The following is a 22,009-nucleotide window of genomic DNA, read 5'->3' as shown; positions in this document are numbered from 1 at the left end:
AGAAAACACTACTGAGGTTTTGTTTCTTTTAACCAACAATACTAAATATAAATTATAGAAAACACTACTGAGGTTTTGTTTCTTTTAACCAACAATACTAAATGTAAATTATAGAAAACACTACTGAGGTTTTGTTTCTTTTAACCAACAATACTAAATATAAATTATAGAAAACACTACTGAGGTTTTTGTTTCTTTTTAACCAACAATACTAAATATAAATTATAGAAAACAATACTGAGGTTTTTGTTTCTTTTTAACCAACAATACTAAATGTAAATTATAGAAAACACTACTGAGGTTTTTGTTTCTTTTTAACCAACAATACTAAATGTAAATTATAGAAAACACTACTGAGGTTTTTGTTTCTTTTTAACCAACAATACTAAATATAAATTATAGAAAACACTGCTGAGGTTTTTGTTTCTTTTAACCAACAATACTAAATATAAATTATAGAAAACAATACTGAGGTTTTTTGTTTCTTTTAACCAACAATACTAAATGTAAATTATAGAAAACACTACTGAGGTTTTTGTTTCTTTTAACCAACAATACTAAATGTAAATTATAGAAAACACTACTGAGGTTTTTGTTTCTTTTAACCAACAATACTAAATATAAATTATAGAAAACACTACTGAGGTTTTTGTTTCTTTTTAACCAACAATACTAAATATAAATTATAGAAAACACTACTGAGGTTTTTGTTTCTTTTTAACCAACAATACTAAATATAAATTATAGAAAACACTACTGAAGTTTTTGGTTTTTTCAACCAACAATACTAAATATAAATTATAGAAAACACTACTGAGGTTTTTGTTTCTTTTAACCAACAATACTAAATATAAATTATAGAAAACACTACTCAGGTTTTTGTTTCTTTTTAACCAACAATACTAAATATAAATTATAGAAAACACTACTGAGGTGTTTGTTTCTTTTAACCAACAATACTAAATATAAATTATAGAAAACACTACTGAGGTTTTGTTTTCTTTTAACCAACAATACTAAATATAAATTATAGAAAACACTACTGAGGTTTTTGTTTCTTTTTAACCAACAATACTAAATATAAATTATAGAAAACACTACTGAAGTTTTTGTTTTTTTCAACCAACAATACTAAATATAAATTATAGAAAACACTACTGAGGTTTTTGTTTCTTTTAACCAACAATACTAAATATAAATTATAGAAAACACTACTCAGGTTTTTGTTTCTTTTTAACCAACAATACTAAATATAAATTATAGAAAACACTACTGAGGTGTTTGTTTCTTTTAACCAACAATACTAAATATAAATTATAGAAAACACTACTGAGGTTTTTGTTTCTTTTTAACCAACAATACTAAATATAAATTATAGAAAACACTACTGAGGTTTTTGTTTCTTTTAACCAACAATACTAAATATAAATTATAGAAAACACTGCTGAGGTTTTTGTTCCTTTTAACCAACAATACTAAATGTAAATTATAGAAAACACTACTGAGGTTTTTGTTTCTTTTAACCAACAATACTAAATATAAATTATAGAAAACACTGCTGAGGTTTTTGTTTCTTTTAACCAACAATACTAAATGTAAATTATAGAAAACACTACTGAGGTTTTTGTTTCTTTTAACCAACAATACTAAATATAAATTATAGAAAACACTGCTGAGGTTTTTGTTTCTTTTAACCAACAATACTAAATGTAAATTATAGAAAACACTACTGAGGTTTTTGTTTCTTTTAACCAACAATACTAAATATAAATTATAGAAAACACTACTGAAGTTTTTGTTTTTTTCAACCAACAATACTAAATATAAATTATAGAAAACACTACTGAGGTTTTTGTTTCTTTTAACCAACAATACTAAATGTAAATTATAGAAAACACAACTAAAGTTTTTGTTTTTTTCAACCAACAATACTAAATATAATGAGTGGTATAATGAGCTGCTGAGGTTTTTGTTTCTTTTAACCAACAATACTAAATATAAATTATGGAAAACACTACTGAAGTTTTTGTTTTTTTCAACCAACAATACTAAATATAAATTATAGAAAACACTACTGAGGTTTTTGTTTCTTTTAACCAACAATACTAAATGTAAATTATAGAAAACACAACTAAAGTTTTTGGTTTTTTCAACCAACAATACTAAATATAATGAGTGGTATAATGAGCTGCTGAGGTTTTTGTTTCTTTCACCGAACAATACTAAATGTAAATTATAGAAAACACGACTAAAGTTTTTGTTTTTTCAACCAACAATACTAAATATAATGAATGGTATAATGAGCTGCTGAGGTTTTTGTTTCTTTCACCCAACAATACTAAATGTAAATTATAGAAAACACGACTAAAGTTTTTGTTTTTTCAACCAACAATACTAAATATAATGAATGGTATAATGAGCTGCTGAGGTTTTTGTTTCTTTTCGCTATGAATTACACCTTCTAATGTTTGTTTTTAACCCTTTTCAAAGACATAAGCAATAAATTTCCTCTTCCATTACCAAAAAGAGAAAAACAAACTTCGAGGTAAGATATATTTTTCACATTAACTGTGGTAATACAAGAAGTATGTGCAATTGTGAAGTGAACATTATTGGTTATGGAAGAACCTGTGCAAGACTAGTTTAAGCTAGGAAATTATTTGATAAATTAGACTTCCTTCTGTGGATATTAAATGTTTCTTGATTAAGTTAATCTAAGAAGGTCCAGTATATTACATATTGTCTCCACATCTTTCTTGTTGTAAAAAATATGAAACCTGAAATACCAGTCATGTTGTTTGTTCTGTTCGTACCTTATCTTCACAATACGTTCAGCTGTGTGTTCTTTATCTTGATGAGACATTCAGCTATGTATCTCTTATCTTGACAACACATTCAGCTATGTGTCCCTTATCCTAATATTCCTTTAACATATACTAATAACTTTATCAATGCCTTTTGTTCATGAGTTTGTAAATGCCTTGATGCAAGTGAGTTATTCTTATTTTGTAGGAAAACAGGATTCACCAACGATGGGTTCTTCTGAACCTAAAATCTGTAAGTGCTAGTTTTAATAATTTGGTATAAAAGTAGTCGCATATAGTTATCAAATACCTCTGTTTTTCAACTAATTACTTACTGGCTGTTTAATTTTAACTTCTTTTTTTTTAGGATCTATAAATAAATTGCTGTTACCAACTAAAATATTAATATCTGGTCATTCTTTCTTGTTACCATATAAAACATAAGTACTAACCATTCTTCTTTGTTACTAGATAATAGCAACATGGTACCTGGTGCTTTGAATCCATCTAAGAAACAGTCAAGTGAGCCATTGAATTAATTTTTCAAACTTTGGTGTGATGATAGATTTGTATTACACCTAAAATTATTCTAATAAATAAAATGTTGCTAAACCTTAAAAAAGACTGTTTTATTGAATCTCAGATTTATTCTTTATCACACATTATGTTGCTAAACCTAAAAGAGACTGTCTTATAGGATCTCAGATTTATTCTTTATCACACAATATGTTGCTAAACCTAAAAGAGACTCTTATAGGATCTCAGATTTATTCTTTATCACACAATATGTTGCTAAACCTAAAAGAGACTGGCTTATAGGATCTCACATTTATTTTTTATCACACAATATGTTGCTAAACCTAAAAAAGACTGTTTTATAGGATCTCAGATTTATTCTTTATCACAGAAAACGTTTATAAACATTAAAGAAGGCTGTTTTACTGGTTGTATTTGCTAGTATATTGTTATGGTATATATAAAACACGCATTGAAGCTGGAAAAAAACATTTAATGAATTTTTGCCCTAAATACTTTAAATTACGATAAAATGGAATTATGTATATATATATATACGTGTTACATTTGTACGTTTGTCATTAAAATTTAAATGTGTCATGTTTTAAAATATTTAAAATGATTCAGTAATATCATATATTTACTATTCTTTTGCTTAGATAACATGAAAATCCATAAAAAGAAAGCAAAGTCTCCAATACCTCTACATCAGAACAACAAAGTTCAACCACCCACACCCCCGCCTCTACCACCTACACCTCTCACACAACCATGGAAACGTAAGTGTAAAGTCTTATCCTCGAACTAATTCCACTTCTAGTTCATAGGTTGCCGAAATGTAAATAGCGAGAAAAACAGATTGTGAGTGTTAGAGCTAAGCCTTGTTTATGGTAATTATTAATTCTTATGCAACTACAATGGAAATGGAAAGGAAAAGATATTATGTATTTTTAGAGCTAAGCCTTTTATTTTTAATGATAATTATAATTCATCCCCTGATGTAGCCCTCATTGTGAAGAAGAGAAATGCCTCAGTGCCCAAAGATGCCCATGGCAGACTGAAGAAAGAAGTTACAGACCAGATGACCCTGGGTCATAGTGCCCACAGAAAGTGGGGGAAAGTAAATTTAGGTCACCGGGATGGGTTAAACATAACAGCTAAATCCAGTCCAGCTGAAGTCCAGGAATGGTTGAAATCCAAGGACTTCAGTCCATCGTATGTTTGTTTTAGACACGTCATTTTAGATTTTCAGTAAATGTACATTATTACTGTACATAACATTATTATGTTGACCTACTGAAATGAAATTATGTGTTGTTGGTTAACGAACATTTCGTCTTTCTGATTGACGTTTAGCTGTGGTTTAGGCTCATTTGTTACAAGTATTCTCACACAAGTCTTCATGCTGACAATACATAATGAGTGACTATACTGTTTAGAATAACAAGTATTCTCACACAAGTCTTCATGCTGACAATACATAATGAGTGACTATACTGTTTAGAATAACAAGTATTCTCACACAAGTCTTCATGCTGACAATACATAATGAGTGACTATACTGTTTAGAATAACAAGTATTCTCACACAAGTCTTCATGCTGACAATACATAATGAGTGACTATACTGTTTAGAATAACAAGTATTCTCACACAAGTCTTCATGCTGACAATACATAATGAGTGACTTTACTGTTTAGAATAACAAGTATTCTCACACAAATCTTCATGCTGACAATACATAATGAGTGATCATACTGTTTAGAATAACAAGTATTCTCACACAAGTCTTCATGCTGACAATACATAATGAGTGACTATACTGTTTAGAATAACAAGTATTCTCACACAAGTCTTCATGCTGACAATACATAATGAGTGACTATACTGTTTAGAATAACAAGTATTCTCACACAAGTCTTCATGCTGACAATACATAATGAGTGACTTTACTGTTTAGAATAACAAGTATTCTCACACAAGTCTTCATGCTGACAATACATAATGAGTGATCATACTGTTTAGAATAACAAGTATTCTCACACAAGTCTTCATGCTGACAATACATAATGAGTGATCATACTGTTTAGAATAACAAGTATTCTCACACAAATCTTCATGCTGACAATACATAATGAGTGATCATACTGTTTAGAATAACAAGTATTCTCACACAAGTCTTCATGCTGACAATACATAATGAGTGATCATACTGTTTAGAATAACAAGTATTCTCACACAAGTCTTCATGCTGACAATACATAATGAGTGATCATACTGTTTAGAATAACAAGTATTCTCACACAAGTCTTCATGCTGACAATACATAATGAGTGATCATACTGTTTAGAATAACAAGTATTCTCACACAAATCTTCATGCTGACAATACATAATGAGTGATCATACTGTTTAGAATAACAAGTATTCTCACACAAGTCTTCATGCTGACAATACATAATGAGTGATCATACTGTTTAGAATAACAAGTATTCTCACACAAGTCTTCATGCTGACAATACATAATGAGTGACTATACTGTTTAGAATAACAAGTATTCTCACACAAGTCTTCATGCTGACAATACATAATGAGTGACTATACTGTTTAGAATAACATGTAACAAACAACCTTACTCCTTACACCAATAAATAATGTTATTGTTTACATGAAAAAAGTAATTGTAATTGTTTAGAGTAATAAGGAACCTTGGTATTTAAAATAAAAAAAAACAATATTTCTGTTTACACTAATAGATTAAGTGTAATCGTAATACATGAACGAATCTACTAACTTACTGTTTGTCTCTATAGAATCAGGAACTTGTTTGATGGCATGACAGGAAAGATGATGTTTAAATTTACACGTTCTCGGCTGGAAGACGTTCTTGGGAATGAAGAAGGAAGTCGACTTCATAGTCACTTGACAGTCCAGAAGAATATCAGTGGGGTTAGTAGCTGTGTATCTTAACAGTGGGGTTAGTAGCTGTGTATCTTAACAGTGGGGTTAGTAGCTGTGTATCTTATCAGTAGGGTTAGTAGCTGTGTATCTTATCAGTAGGGTTAGTAGCTGTGTATCTTATCAGTAGGGTTAGTAGCTGTGTATCTTAACAGTGGGGTTAGTAGCTGTGTATCTTAACCGTGGGGTTAGTAGCTGTGTGTCTTAACCGTGGGGTTAGTAGCTGTGTATATTAACAGTGGTTAGTAGCTGTGTATCTTAACAGTGGGGTTAGTAGCTGTGTATCTTAACAGTGGGGTTAGTAGCTGTGTATCTAAACAGTAGTTAGTAGCTGTGTATCTTGACAGTGGGGTTAGTAGCTGTGTATATTAACAGTGGTTAGTAGCTGTGTATATTAACAGTGGTTAGTAGCTGTGTATATTAACAGTGGTTAGTAGCTGTGTATCTTAACAGTAGGGTTAGTAGATGTGTATCTTAACAGTAGGGTTAATAGATGTGTATCTTAACAGTGGTTAGTAGCTGTGTATCTTAACAGTGGTTAGTAGATGTGTATCTTAACAGTAGGGTTAGTAGATGTGTATCTTAACAGTAGGGTTAGTAGCTGTGTATCTTTACAGGAGTTTGTAGCTTTGCAATTTAAAGGAGGTTTTTTTATCTGTGTATTTTAATAGTGGTTTGTATGCGAATATATTTAACATGGATTTGTACCTGTATATTTTACAGTGTATATTTTAAAACTTGTATTTTCTTTCAGTTCAAAACCTATAGTACCAGAGAACTTCAGACCATATTAGCTGAAAGACGACGAAAAATTGAAAATAGTGCAGATAGTAGAGACACCATAAATAAAAACATGATAAGTTTATTTAATGAACATGGTCACAATTCTGACTCAGGTGTTTCTAGTAACGGTTCTGATTCCGACCTTTCGAATACAGGCTTTGATCCTGAAGGTACTGAGAATTTAATCATTTGTATTTGTTCTTATATCTAATATCAAAAGTGAAGTAAAATTCTGATCATGAAGATACTTTATTTGTTCTTACATCTGGCAGATATGATATCAGAAGGGAAGTAAACCTCTGATGTTTTTATTTATTACTCGAAATATTTCATTTGATTTATTGTTAGTAATAATAAATTTATGGTAATGAATAAATTAAGTAAACGTAATGTAAAAATATTTCCATACGTTTGAAGGCAGCACTGATAACTGAAGTTCAGAACAGAATATTTACTTGGTAAAATACTAATTTGTAGGTAGATAGTGTGTTTTATAACAATAGAAATGAGAGGTCAGTTCCTGTCACAAAGATGATCCGTAGGGTAACTTAGCTTAACGTATCCAGAATATAGTGTTTTAAAGGTATTTTCCTAAAATAAAAGTGCAAAATTCCAATGACTGTAGTAAATGTTCATCGTTTTACTATCTTGTCCGAGCAAGAGAACGAATTAATATTTTTATATATTACTAATTTAGTTAAAACAGAAGTGCTATATAAGTCTCATTTTAGTACTTTGTCGTGTATTACAAAAATATGTTTATTATATAAGCACACGTACAACACATTTGGATAATGTTTTTCCAGAATTGTTTGTAGCTTTTAACATTTATATGTTACAAATGTTTAGTTACTGTTGAGTTTATAACTATGTTCTGTAATTATTACCAATGTAAATCATAATTATGTCATTACGTAAAGTACCTTCTCTTATAAACACTCAATATGCCTATTTATAAATAGTAAGTAGTTTAGGTTAATGTCTCACTTTGTTTCTATTGCTGTTAAAACTCACCTGTTGAATTTTGATTGTTCACCTTTTAGCCAAGATCGCAGCACCATCTAGGGGGCACAAACAGAAACAAAAGGCAACGACGACAGCTGCTTGCACAAGCTAAGAGTAACTAAAATGGCTCCTGACTGTCACGTGATGAAAGTGTGAATGAATTAGGCCCTGGAAAATTAATTTACCTTGATTACGTGACTTGTGATTTATTACGTATCGATTAATCTGCGAAATATCCCCTAACACGATCAGACAGAACATAAGGAATTATTTATTACGGGATGAATGAAGAAATGATTTTCGAATCTTTTTATACGAAATAATTTATTGGACAAGGCACTAGAAGAACAAAGAATTTGCCCAATAACTATTAATGTTGATATATACATTCAAGTTCAACATAAATGTTGGTTCATTCTGATAGAATAATCGTGTTAATAAAGATTTTTGTAAAATGTTAAATTGGTGAAATATAAGTTGAATAATGTCAGAGATAATCTTCTAACCTTAATCAATTAATATGAACGTCAGTAAGGCCTATGGTAATAAATTATAGACATATCGCTGTTTGAAAAATGTCAGAGTTGAAACTTGTATATTACTCATGGGAATGTCTAACATTGAATGTGAAAAGTAACGAGAGAGAGATTTATAATGTTATCACGCGCCACTGACGTCACCACTGATAGCACGTGAATTGCCATTCAAAGTAATTAAGACGAGGTTTTGTCTATCTTTTGATGTTGTAGACATTTAGAAAAAAAAAAATAAAGTTAATAATACCAGCAATTTTAAGATTAATTTTTACCTGTATTTTATCACAAGTTGTATTGAAGTCAAAGTGAATTTATTTATTTTTATATTTTTCAAGTGTAAATTATTTCTTATCAATAGTGATTTAACTTTAGCTGGTTGTTGGTAGCAGTGACGTATCTAATAGGTATTCATCAGAGCACCTAACGTGATCTGTTGGTTAGCATCCCAAACCGAGAGAATAAAACTAATAATTACATGTTCTAAGGCATTATTGTCTTCGTACTGCTGTAGCCACCAGGTTTATAAAACGTAAAAATATCTTAGAGCATACCGTTTTAATGAAGAACATCTAACACGTATCTAATCAGTGTAGTCAGTAATTGTATTTTATTTCATTATTTTCATTTCCCAGTGATGTACATGTTTATACTTGATTTAATATGCCTTTATTAATGTGATTTTTATTTCTCATAAGCAACCTTGAAATTATGCTTGAGTGTTCAACCTTGAAATCAGAAGTTGTAATTTTCACAAAACATTAAAAACTTGAAACCTTACTGACGTTTCCACACGTTCACATGAACATAGGGTTCCCCGTTTACATTGTGATATTCTGTCTTCGTTGGTTGGCTTGTAACATTTGTGTTGTTTTCTCACTCGTGTGATTGGTCCACGAAATGAAAAAAACAACAACAACATCTCTGTTAGGTTCTGACTCAGCTGGCCGTCTCGTCAAGAAAACATATGAGTCAGTTGGCTGATTTTGGAATAAATAATCGTATTATCTTCTTGACAACTTTCTTAAGTGTAATCATATTTGTGTTGTTTTCTTCTAGTTAATTGGTAATAAAAGTAAGTGTTTTCGTTATTTGATCAGAGAAAGCTCTCTCTGATATGACATGGTAAAAAAGTTACTTCTGTAGTTCTTCAAAGTCAGTGAGTGATATTCCAATTAGAGAACTGTAATTAGATACAGAGACTATAAGAGACTCTCTGAAGATTGTACAAGTAACATATTATTAGAGGAAGAGACTATGTTAAGATGGTACAAGAGACTATGTAAACACCATACAATAATAAGAGACAATGTGGAGATGGTACAATAGATTATGTAAATATCATACAAGAAGAGACTGTGTTAAAATGGTACAAGAGACTGTAAACATCATGCAAGAAGAAGAGACTGTGGAGATGGTACAAGAAACTATGTAAACATCATACAAGAAGGAGAGACTATGTTAATATGGTACAATAGACTATGTGGAGCTGGTACAATAGATTATATAAACATTATACAATAATAGGAGACAATGTGGAGATGGTACAAGAGACTATGTTGACATCATACAAGAAGAAGAGACTATGTTAAGATGGTATAATAGACTATGTTAACATCATACAAGAAGAAGAGACTATGTTAAGATGGTATAATAGATTATGTTAACATCATACAAGAAGAAGAGACTATGTTAAGATGGTACAATAGATTATGTAAACATTATACAAGAAGAAGAGACTATGTTAACATCATACAAGAAGAAGAGACTATGTTAAGATGGTACAAGAGACTATGTTGACATCATACAAGAAGAAGAGACTATGTTAAGATGGTACAAGAGACTATGTTAACATCATACAAGAAGAAGAGACTATGTTAAGATGGTATAATAGATTATGTTAACATTCTACAAGAAGAAGAGACTATGTTAAGATGGTACAAGAGACTATGTTAACATCATACAAGAAGAAGAGTCTATGTTAAGATGGTATAATAGACTATGTAAACATCATACAAGAAGAAGAGACTATATGGAGATGGTATAATAGACTATGTTAACATCATACAAGAAGAAGAGACTATGTTAAGATGGTATAATAGACTATGTTAACATCATACAAGAAGAAGAGACTATGTTAAGATGGTATAATAGATTATGTAAACATCATACAAGAAGAAGAGACTATGTTAAGATGGTATAATAGACTATGTTAACATCACACAAGAAGAAGAGACTATGTTAAGATGGTATAATAGACTATGTTAACATCATACAAGAAGAAGAGACTATGTTAAGATGGTACAAGAGACTATGTTAACATCACACAAGAAGAAGAGACTATGTTAAGATGGTATAATAGATTATGTAAACATCATACAAGAAGAAGATACTATGTTAAGATGGTACAAGAGACTATGTTAACATCACACAAGAAGAAGAGACTATGTTAAGATGGTATAATAGATTATGTTAACATCATACAAGAAGAAGAGACTATGTTAAGATGGTATAATAGATTATGTTAACATCATACAAGAAGAAGAGACTATGTTAAGATGGTATAATAGACTATGTTAACATCATACAAGAAGAAGAGACTATGTTAAGATGGTATAATAGACTATGTTAACATCATACAAGAAGAAGAGACTATGTTAAGATGGTACAAGAGACTATGTTAACATCACACAAGAACAAGAGACTATGTTAAGATGGTATAATAGACTATGTTAACATCATACAAGAAGAAGAGACTATGTTAAGATGGTATAATAGACTATGTAAACATCATACAAGAAGAAGAGTCTATGTTAAGATGGTATAATAGACTATGTTAACATCATACAAGAAGAAGAGACTATGTTAAGATGGTATAATAGACTATGTTAACATCATACAAGAAGAAGAGACTATGTTAAGATGGTATAATAGACTATGTTAACATCATACAAGAAGAAGAGTCTATGTTAAGATGGTATAATAGACTATGTTAACATCATACAAGAAGAAGAGACTATGTTAAGATGGTATAATAGACTATGTTAACATCATACAAGAAGAAGAGACTATGTTAAGATGGTATAATAGACTATGTTAACATCACACAAGAAGAAGAGACAATGTTAAGATGGTACAAGAGACTATGTTAACATCACACAAGAAGAAGAGACTATGTTAAGATGGTATAATAGACTATGTTAACATCATACAAGAAGAAGAGACTATGTTAAGATGGTACAAGAGACTATGTTAACATCATACAAGAAGAAGAGACTATTGGTATAATAGACTATGTTAACATCATACAAGAAGAAGAGACTATGTTAAGATGGTATAATAGACTATGTTAACATCATACAAGAAGAAGAGTCTATGTTAAGATGGTATAATAGACTATGTTAACATCATACAAGAAGAAGAGACTATGTTAAGATGGTATAGTAGACTATGTAAACATCATACAAGAAGAAGAGTCTATGTTAAGATGGTATAATAGACTATGTAAACATCATACAAGAAGAAGAGACTATGTTAAGATGGTATAATAGACTATGTTAACATCATACAAGAAGAAGAGACTATGTTAAGATGGTATAATAGACTATGTAAACATCATACAAGAATAAGAGACTATGTTAAGATGGTATAATAGGCTATGTAAACATTATACAAGAAGAAGAGACTATGTTAAGATGGTATAATAGACTATGTAAACATCATACAAGAAGAAGAGACTATGTTAAGATGGTATAGTAGACTATGTTAACATCATACAAGAAGATGAGACTATGTTAACATCATACAAGAAGAAGAGACTATGTTAAGATGGTATAATAGACTATGTTAACATCATACAAGAAGAAGAGACTATGTTAAGATGGTATAATAGACTATGTAAACATTATACAAGAAGAAGAGACTATGTTAAGATGGTATAATAGACTATGTAAACATCATACAAGAAGAAGAGACTATGTTAAGATGGTATAGTAGACTATGTTAACATCATACAAGAAGATGAGACTATGTTAAGATGGTATAATAGACTATGTTAACATCATACAAGAAGAAGAGACTATGTTAAGATGGTATAATAGATTATGTTAACATCATACAAGAAGAAGAGACTATGTTAAGATGGTATAATAGACTATGTTAACATCATACAAGAAGAAGAGACTATGTTAAGATGGTATAATAGATTATGTTAACATCCTACAAGAAGAAGAGACTATGTTAAGATGGTATAATAGACTATGTTAACATCATACAAGAAGAAGAGACTATGTTAAGATGGTATAATAGACTATGTTAACATCATACAAGAAGAAGAGACTATGTTAAGATGGTATAATAGATTATGTTAACATCATACAAGAAGAAGAGACTATGTTAAGATGGTATAATAGATTATGTAAACATCATACAAGAAGAAGAGACTATGTTAAGATGGTACAAGAGACTATGTAAACATCATACAATAATAAGAGACTATATGGAGATGGTACAAGAAACTATGTAAACATCATACAATAATAAGAGACTATGTGGAGATGGCACAGGAGGTGACTATGATTGCAAGAGCAAACTAACTTGGAAGTATTTTAGGTTTTACATCTAACAATCCCTGAAGGGGCTTGAGAGACAGCCAGGGGCATTCAGAAACAATTGTGTCTCTTCAGTTCCACTTAGAATAAGTTTTGGTTATACTGGGAACATAAAGTTGTTATAAAAATACATGGCAGTATGGTACATATCGAGATGCCTGACATAATTTTCAAGCTTTGATGTGTTGATCAGTATTTACTAAGGTGGATACTGCTATCAGATTAACGCTAAATATTGTACTGCAACTTGTCAAAGCTGTTAGACGAGGACTAGAGCAAGAATGTGCTACCCTGTCTGTGAAAAAAAAACATGGAAAGAGTCATTGTTACTCTGAGCCACAAAATAACACTGGTAAAAGCATGCAATATATTTCCGGGATGCAGTTTTTGGTTTTAGATAATTTACTATACGTTGATTGCAATCACAATATGAATACTTGTATACGAACATGATTAAATACTTGTTACCAGGATTTATAAAAAACACATTGTTTTCAAAACATACTTATATCTGTCGTTGATGTAAAAAAGTCAAAGCCTTTTACTTAACAAAGAAACCTTATATTGTATATTTTATTACTGATTTTGAATTGAAAACCACATTTATATTAAAAGTATTAACAATATTATTGACCAGACTCTAAAACTGATTATTTTGAAACTGAGGTTTATTTTCGTCTATTGGAAGTTGGAAATTGTTTTGGTCATTTTGTATTTGTGTATTTTGAAAATAAGAATTATCTTAGAATCAAAAGCAGAAACACTTTTACGAACTATACTGTAATTAATTATTTTGAAAATGAGGCTCATTTTACTGTCAATAGTTGAAAATTTTTGTGGTCACTTTGTTTTGTAATGGACCATGCTCTAATTTATAGATTTTTTTATGTTTGTTTAGTGAACTTTCCTTTATATTTAGATGTATATTAAGAACAATTACTAAGTATTCGTTTAAAACAAGGGAAGAAAACAATAATACGGACTAAACATGAGTTTCTAAATTCACGAAATAATTATCTTGGGATACAAGAATGTGCAGTAGGCCTAATTGTCTTGGGAGACGATAATACACACTAGGCCTAATTGTTTTGGAAGACAGTAATGTGCAGTAGGCCTAACTGTTTTAGGAGACAATAATGCACACTAGGACTAATTGTTTTGGAAAACAATAATGTATAGTATATCTAATTGTCTTCGGAGAAAATAATGTACAGTACTTCTAATTTTCTTGAGAGACAGTAATAAGCAGTAGATCTTATTGCTATCTGAAATAACAATACTTATACTTATAAGCACTGGGATATAATAATGTGCGGTATAACTTATGGTAACTGAATATTTTGGTAGTTAGGTATTGATTTATAATATTAATAAAACAAGATAAACTAGTAAAGAAAATAAAATGAGAAGAGAAACCGAATATTTTGGTTTGTTGAATAACGGTAATTGGTTTAAAATTACGAAACTTGCAATAATATTATTTTTGGGCTAGTTTTTAATTCTTTTTTTCTATTTATATTCAACGCTTTTACAATTATCATGATATTAATAAGGCATTGTAAAACGTTTTTGCAATTATGTATTATTTATGGTTTGCTTAACTGTGATTATTTATTATATGTGTTAAGGAGCATTTTACTTAATCGTAACTATAAATATTACATGAGTTAAGGAGTATTTTGTTCAAGGAGCAAAATGAACAGATTTTAAAGGATAATTCGGAGAAACATATTGGGTAACTAAGTGATCAAAATAATAAAGTTCAAAAAGTAAGCGTAATTACAATATTTGTGAAGTTTAGGTTGCAGTTTCTTTGAATACAATGTTATTAAAACGTAACTGAGGATCATATATAATGTTTAGGGCAAATTTGTTTTACAAAGTAATTAATAACTATATTATTGAGTTAAAAATGACAAATTAGTTTCTTAAGTGTTTTGGTGAAAAAAATTATTATTTGAAAGTTTTCTATTTACTGTATCATTCCATAGAGCAATAATAAAAAGTTTCTTTCTTGCCACCAGTCTTTAGAAAATTCACTTCATCAACAATTTATTTAAAATAGGCCTAACAAACTGTGATTTTAATCATTAAAGTGTAGATGCTCTCCTCCACACATATTATTCTCTATTTATATCTATTTCACATTTTATATTTTAAATGTGTTAAAGTAGCTATTAACATTTATCATTTGTTTCTCACCAGTGAATGCCGTTGTGGATTTTCTTTCAATACTAAAACTCTCTGAATGAAATGTTTCGTGGACAATGATTCATGGAAGACCAAAGATCAATCTTTAATACTATTTTTACACATTTCTGGCTTAAAATCCGAAACGTACAAGTGAAAAATAATGTAAACAAAAACAATTTAAGTTTATTCGCTTCTTATGTTTTCAACATACATAACATTTTATTCTATTTTCTTGTTATGTGCAGTTCAAAATAGTTTTGTTATAATTCTGTCCAGGATAGAATCTACACGAAAGTATTTGATATTCATAGGTATCTTAAACGCTATTAAATCGAAAGTTTGAATGACCGCAATTACCATTGGATAAGATAACATTGATAAACGTCGTGTTCATCTGTCTTTGGCCTTAAACTAAAGTAGTATCAATCGGTTTCAAGTATATACTATAACGTCACTTCCTGTTTGTTTTTTATGGGATAAACTTTATTCAATCATATATCCATTGAGGAAACGACATCTCTAATGTAGTACTTGACATATTGCTTGATGTTCCCAGAAGTATGTGTCGTCTACCCATGTTTAAAGAAAATAATTCTGTGTATTGTATTATTGGTGTATAAATACTTAAATTTCAAAATTATCTCGCTAAACGATCAAGTTAAGATCCCTAAAGATCATATCAGGCATAACCATTTCCAATTTAGAACTGTTTTTTAGGAGGCCAATAAGATGCCTTTGCGCTTTGCGGATATTGTTAATCGATTAATTTGATTGACTGTTATGTTTACCTGTAAAGTATAGAGCGTTATTGGAGGCATATCAAACCTTGGGCCTATCATAAGCAGCCCGGCACGTTAGCATCTAGGTTCCAATCAGACCAGGTATTAAATAGAATATGATTTTAATATGTGTTCGATTTATCGTTTTATGAATAATTAATTAGCTCGCAGATTTATTCAACTTTTACAAGATAGTTTAAGGTATGGGTTTATAATATTGGTTGATGTAATTAGAACTTTGTCCAGTATAAGTAAATACGACTGGCATCAGCCAATGATATCAGTCGAAATAAAATAATTTAAGCATACGTAATTACGACTAGCCACTTTTTACCTATTTTATATTATTTCAATAACAACCAATCACGTTAGTTTTAACAATTCTTTAGATTCAAATAACCAATCATCTTACTGTATTTTGAAGTATCTTTATTTAGTAGTCAAATAAGTTAACTGTAAGGTATTTAAAATAAACAATCATATCACAGAGCTATATTTTAAAATGTAGGGGTTTATTAACAAGAGCATTTAATCAATATTTTCACTGAAATAACCCATTTTTTTGCTTTATTAACAATCGATACAAGTTAATTATTTAAACTGTATTTGGGGATAAAATTTCTATCTTTGAGATACATTTTATGTCGAATTACGTTGTTTTGAATGAATTTTAACAGGAAATTCATAACTGCAGTAAAAGATAACACGCATTCTGTACTCATCCACCGGAAGTTCATTGCGCGCTCATTTATGTCAGCACATGCGCACGCGTTTGTAACTAAGGCGAGAGTATCACGTGCCTATCCACAGAGAAATGCTGCCTTTGCTGCGATACTAGAAACACCTAGACATGGAAAACAAGAAGGAGAAGGTGCCACCTTTTTATACAAAAAAAGACTGCCCTACATTGGAAAAGGTAGGTTGTTTACACTAAAATTATCTAGAGGGCGTATGATATGCGAAACAAAAAATTACATTTTCGGATTAAGAAACGTGCAGCATTATTTGGAATTGTGATTAACTGGGGGTAGATAGAAAAATAGATTAATAAATTGATTCTTGAATAGTTTAATTACAGTAATTTTATTCTTGTTGAATATTTTACGAATAAAACGTTTTAATAGACAACGATGATCTCAGACAAAACTAACATTTTAACGTTGTTATTTAATAAAACCATAAAGACTGAGAGACAGACGGATAGATAAATTGACAGACAGGAAGAGAGATTGACATATAGTTAAATATATAGATTGACGCGAAGATAGATTATCATACAAATAGACATGTAGATATATTGACATAGAGATAGATAGACAAGTAGAAAGAATGACATACAAATAGATAGATAAATAGAAAGAGAGAATGACATACAGTTAAACAGGAAGAGAGAGATTGGTTTGGTTTGGTTTGGTTTGAATTTCGCTGAAAGCTACACAAAGGTTATCTGTGCTAGCCAGCCCTAAATTAGCAGTAAAAGACTAGAGGGAAGGCAGCTAATCATCACCATTCACCACCATGTCTTGAGCTACTCTTTTACCAACGAATAGTGGGATTGATTGTAACATTATAACGACCCCACGGCTGAAAGGGCGAGCATGTTTGATGTGACAGGAATACGAACCCGCAACCCTCAGATTACGAGTCGAGTGCCTAGGAGGAGAGAGAATGACATAGACAGGTATACTTTGATGTCCTTATTTAGTCAGGGTTTTAGTGTTCTGAGTTAAATATGTGTTTGATATTCTTAACCAGCCAAGTGTTTTATATCCTTGGCCAACTAACTGTTTGATATAATTAGATAACAAGATGTTGGATGTTCTTAGTTGATTTTATATGTTTGTAGCTACGCATAAAGCTACATAATAGGCTCTCTGTGCACTGCCCATCACTGGTATCGAAACCCGGTTTCTAGCGTTGTAACTTATCACTTGAAAAAATGTTTCATATTCTTAGTTAATTAGATGTTTCATATCCTTAACTGGCAAGATGTTTGATGTATTTAGGAAGCCAAATATTTGGTGAGTTTAATTAACCAATTATTTAATATACTTAGCTAATCAAATGTTGGTTATCTTTAGATAACCAGTTATTTGATGTCCTGAATTAACTAGATGTTTCATATTCTTAATCATTCAGATGTTTGATGTTTTTAGTTAAAGGAATGTTTGATGTCCTTACTTAACCAGATGTTTAATGTCCTTACTTAACCAGATGTTTGATGTCCTTAATTAACCAGGAGTATGATATTATTACTTAACCAGATGTTTGATGTCCTTACTTAACCAGATGTTTAATGTCCTTAGTTAACCAGATGTTTGAGGTCCTTACTTAACCAGATATTTGATGTCCTTACTTAACCAGATGTTTGATGTCCTTACTTAACCAGATATTTGATGTCCTTACTTAACCAGATATTTGATGTCCTTACTTAACTAGATGTTTGATGTCCTTAATTAACCAGGAGTTTGATGTCCTTACTTAACCAGATGTTTGATGTCCTTACTTAACCAGATGTTTAATGTCCTTACTTAACCAGATATTGATGTCCTTACTTAACCAGATGTTTGATGTCCCTACTTAACCAGATGTTTAATGTCCTTACCTAACCAGATATTTGATGTCCTTACTTAACCAGATATTTGATGTCCTTACTTAACTAGATGTTTGATGTCCTTAATTAACCAGGAGTTTGATGTCCTTACTTAACCAGATGTTTGATGTCCTTACTTAACCAGATGTTTAATGTCCTTACTTAACCAGATATTTGATGTCCTTACTTAACCAGATGTTTAATGTCCTTACTTAACCAGATGTTTGATGTCCTTACTTAACCAGATGTTTAATGTCCTTACTTAACCAGATGTTTGATGTCCTTACTTAACCAGATGTTTGATGTCCTTACTTAACCAGATGTTTAATGTCCTTACTTAACCAGATGTTTGATGTCCTTACTTAACCAGGTATTTGATGTCCTTACTTAACCAGATGTTTGATGTCCTTACTTAACAAGATGTTTAATGTCCTTACTTAACCAGATGTTTGATGTCCTTACTTAACCAGATGTTTGATGTCCTTACTTAACCAGATGTTTGATGTCCTTTGTTGACCAGATGTTTGATGTCCTTTGTTGACCAGATATTTGATGTCCTTACTTAACCAGATGTTTGATGTCCTTACTTAACCAGATGTTTGATGTCCCTACTTAACCAGATGTTTGATGTCCTTACTTAACCAGATGTTTGATGTCCTTACTTAACCAGATGTTTAATGTCCTTAGTTGACCAGATGTTTGATGTCCTTACTTAACCAGATGTTTGATGTCCTTACTTAACCAGATATTTGATGTCCTTACTTAACCAGATGTTTGATGTCCTTACTTAACCAGATGTTTGATGTCCTTAGTTAAACAGGTGTATGATATTTTTAGTTAACCAGATGTTTGATATCTTTAGTTAACCCGATATTTAATGTCCTTAGTTAACCAGATGTTTGATGTCTTTAGTTAACCAGATGTTTGACATTCACAGTTACTTTCAGTTACAGTTTACACTCCCTTGAGAAAAACACTCTCAATCTGACTTTCATTATATCTCACCATCTTTAAGAAAAGAGTGTTTAGCTTTAGTTAGAGGTCACTCTCCATGGCTCATATCGGTAACAAAAATTACATTTACACGGAACTTGTATGAGATAAATTATTCTAAGTAATGTCAAAAATGTGGAGACACGATTCAGACATGGCATCAGTAACGACAAAAAAATAGAAAGAGATGACAGTCACTTCCTAACTACGTTCTACAGTTTGATAGAATTACGTGTGTACGCTTAGCCTACTAGAGGGCGCAACGAAACTCGATAATACTCGTCCTGCATGCAAAGTAACGGATCGTCCATTTTGTTTTGTACCAACGTTAAGAGCGTGTAAGATCACGATACGTTACAAGGAGTTAAAGAGTGACACGCATTCGCAATAATTGAGATTAAATCTTCTCTGGGAACGCACGGGTAATCGCAAAAACATGGCTTGCTGAAAATGAGCTACAGCCACTACAGAGCTCACGAGTGTTTCCCCTCACCAGTGGCTCCTAAACCCTTTTAGTCTGAGGCTACCAAAATGTTAATAAAAAGTTTGAGAACCCTAAAAATATCAAAAATGTGATTTTAAAATGTCACCCAGAGTGTTTAGCATTGTGAATAAAAAATAGTTCCGTAGGGGGAAAAAAAATCCCCTTTCGACGTACTGTATCACTTAATTCAACATCTGTTTTCGACCCATTTTTTGGCACCCCTCCAGAAAAAAGTTTCATGGCTTTTATGGGGGCCGCGACTCTCACTTTGAGAAACATTGCAGTGTACGTATGGTGTTTGGAGATCAGGGTGTCTGTTTATCTGAAACTGTTGAAATTAAAACAAAAATTAAACTTCAGTTTTAGTGATGGAAACAATTGGCGAAGATTTAATTTTACTATATTTTTGTGATTATCAAACATTTTTTTTTTATATTTTCTCCACCGTTGTGTCTTTTTATGTAAATTTAACTGTTACGTAAGGAAGGTTCAGTTTTTATTTTAGTTATATGTAGCGTGTCTTGAAGATAAACGTCTGAACTTTTATATTTTATGAAGAACTATTTTTTAGACATCATAAAATTGCTAGGCCTGATATGGTCTAGTGTGATTAGGGCGCTTGACTTGCACTTTGAGGCTCGCGACTTCTAATCCCGTCAATAAACGTGCTCGCCCTTTCAGCTATGGGGCGTTATAATGTAACTGTAAATCCAACTATTTGTTAGTGCAATCCTACAGTCGGAGGTGAGTGTTGTTGGCAAGCTGCCTTCCTTCTAGTCTTTCACTTGTAAATTAGGGATGCCAAGTGGATAGCTCTTGAGTAGTTTTGCCGTAGTATCTAAAAGAGGAAAACAAATGTAATTCGTGTTGACGAGAAACCCACTTGAAGTAAAAATATATCTCAGGACTGCTGGCATGGGTATTAATACTTTTACTAATACAACAAAATACAAAACCTTACTCTGCTGCATACAATATGTTCCCGACACCCTAAGACATATGCTCAGCAAAGGTCAATTGCAAACTCTCTCTTTGTTAATCTGAAGATGACTTAAGAATGTCGAAAGGTTGTTCTCTGGTTTATTAGTAAAAGTGTTAATACCCATACCAGCAGCTCTGAGGTACAAGAAAACAAATATTTACTTTTTAAACAGTCACTAACCGTAAATGAACTGATTTATTCCATAAACAAGCAACAGTTACAGTACTTCTGTTTAAAAACCAGCATCTTTTAAATTAGATCGTTAAGTCAAAATACAAGAAGAACTAACGGATTGTTTGATAAAAAAACAAATATGTTGAGCTAGACAGAAACAGTAAATGAATTATACCCGCTGTGAGTGTTTTTCGGTTCAGACTTAAGAGATAATCTGTTTAAAGCTGAAACGGTTATTTACCAATCATTAACTAAGGATATCCATTGAGGAAATAAACATTGTATATAGGTCAATGTTAACTGATGTCACTTTTGTTCTGTATTTTGTTAGTGAATCCATAATGATCTCATTAAATGCTAATTGTTTTGTGGAAGATAATAATTTCCTATCTTAATTGAGTAAGTACTTATATCTTTAAATTCAAACCCAACAACCTATTTATGTCTTATCTCAAGCTTTTTTACTATTCATAATCTCGAGAAAAAAATTCTAAAATGAGATAGTTTCTTATACCTTCGGACAGTTTTCAGTTGGCATACCAAAAATGATGGGTAATCGAGCCAGCCAGTTGTTGTTGATGGATGCTAACACAGACACACATAA

At 31.0% G+C, this 22,009-nt stretch overlaps 2 protein-coding genes across 3 annotated transcripts in view; both read left to right on the top strand.

Moving 5' to 3' along the window:
• LOC143248576 (uncharacterized) overlaps positions 1-8,526 on the top strand; it is a 29,323-nt gene extending 20,797 nt beyond the window's left edge. Inside the window, exons 4-10 of the mRNA XM_076497041.1 lie at positions 3,013-3,057; positions 3,276-3,326; positions 3,980-4,099; positions 4,325-4,535; positions 6,132-6,267; positions 7,031-7,229; positions 8,103-8,526. Of these exons, the coding sequence (XP_076353156.1) occupies positions 3,033-3,057; positions 3,276-3,326; positions 3,980-4,099; positions 4,325-4,535; positions 6,132-6,267; positions 7,031-7,229; positions 8,103-8,176 (816 nt within the window). The 5' untranslated portion in view covers positions 3,013-3,032 and the 3' untranslated portion in view covers positions 8,177-8,526. The remainder of the gene's footprint in view (positions 1-3,012; positions 3,058-3,275; positions 3,327-3,979; positions 4,100-4,324; positions 4,536-6,131; positions 6,268-7,030; positions 7,230-8,102) is intronic.
• Positions 1-22,009, top strand: part of LOC143248232 (inaD-like protein) — a 225,622-nt gene that overhangs the window by 116,324 nt on the left and 87,289 nt on the right. The window lies entirely within an intron of this gene.

This window comes from Tachypleus tridentatus, chromosome 4, assembly GCF_004210375.1.
Source record: "Tachypleus tridentatus isolate NWPU-2018 chromosome 4, ASM421037v1, whole genome shotgun sequence".
In the NCBI taxonomy this organism is placed as follows: domain Eukaryota; kingdom Metazoa; phylum Arthropoda; class Merostomata; order Xiphosura; family Limulidae; genus Tachypleus; species Tachypleus tridentatus.
This window is presented reverse-complemented; position numbering and strand designations above follow the sequence as displayed.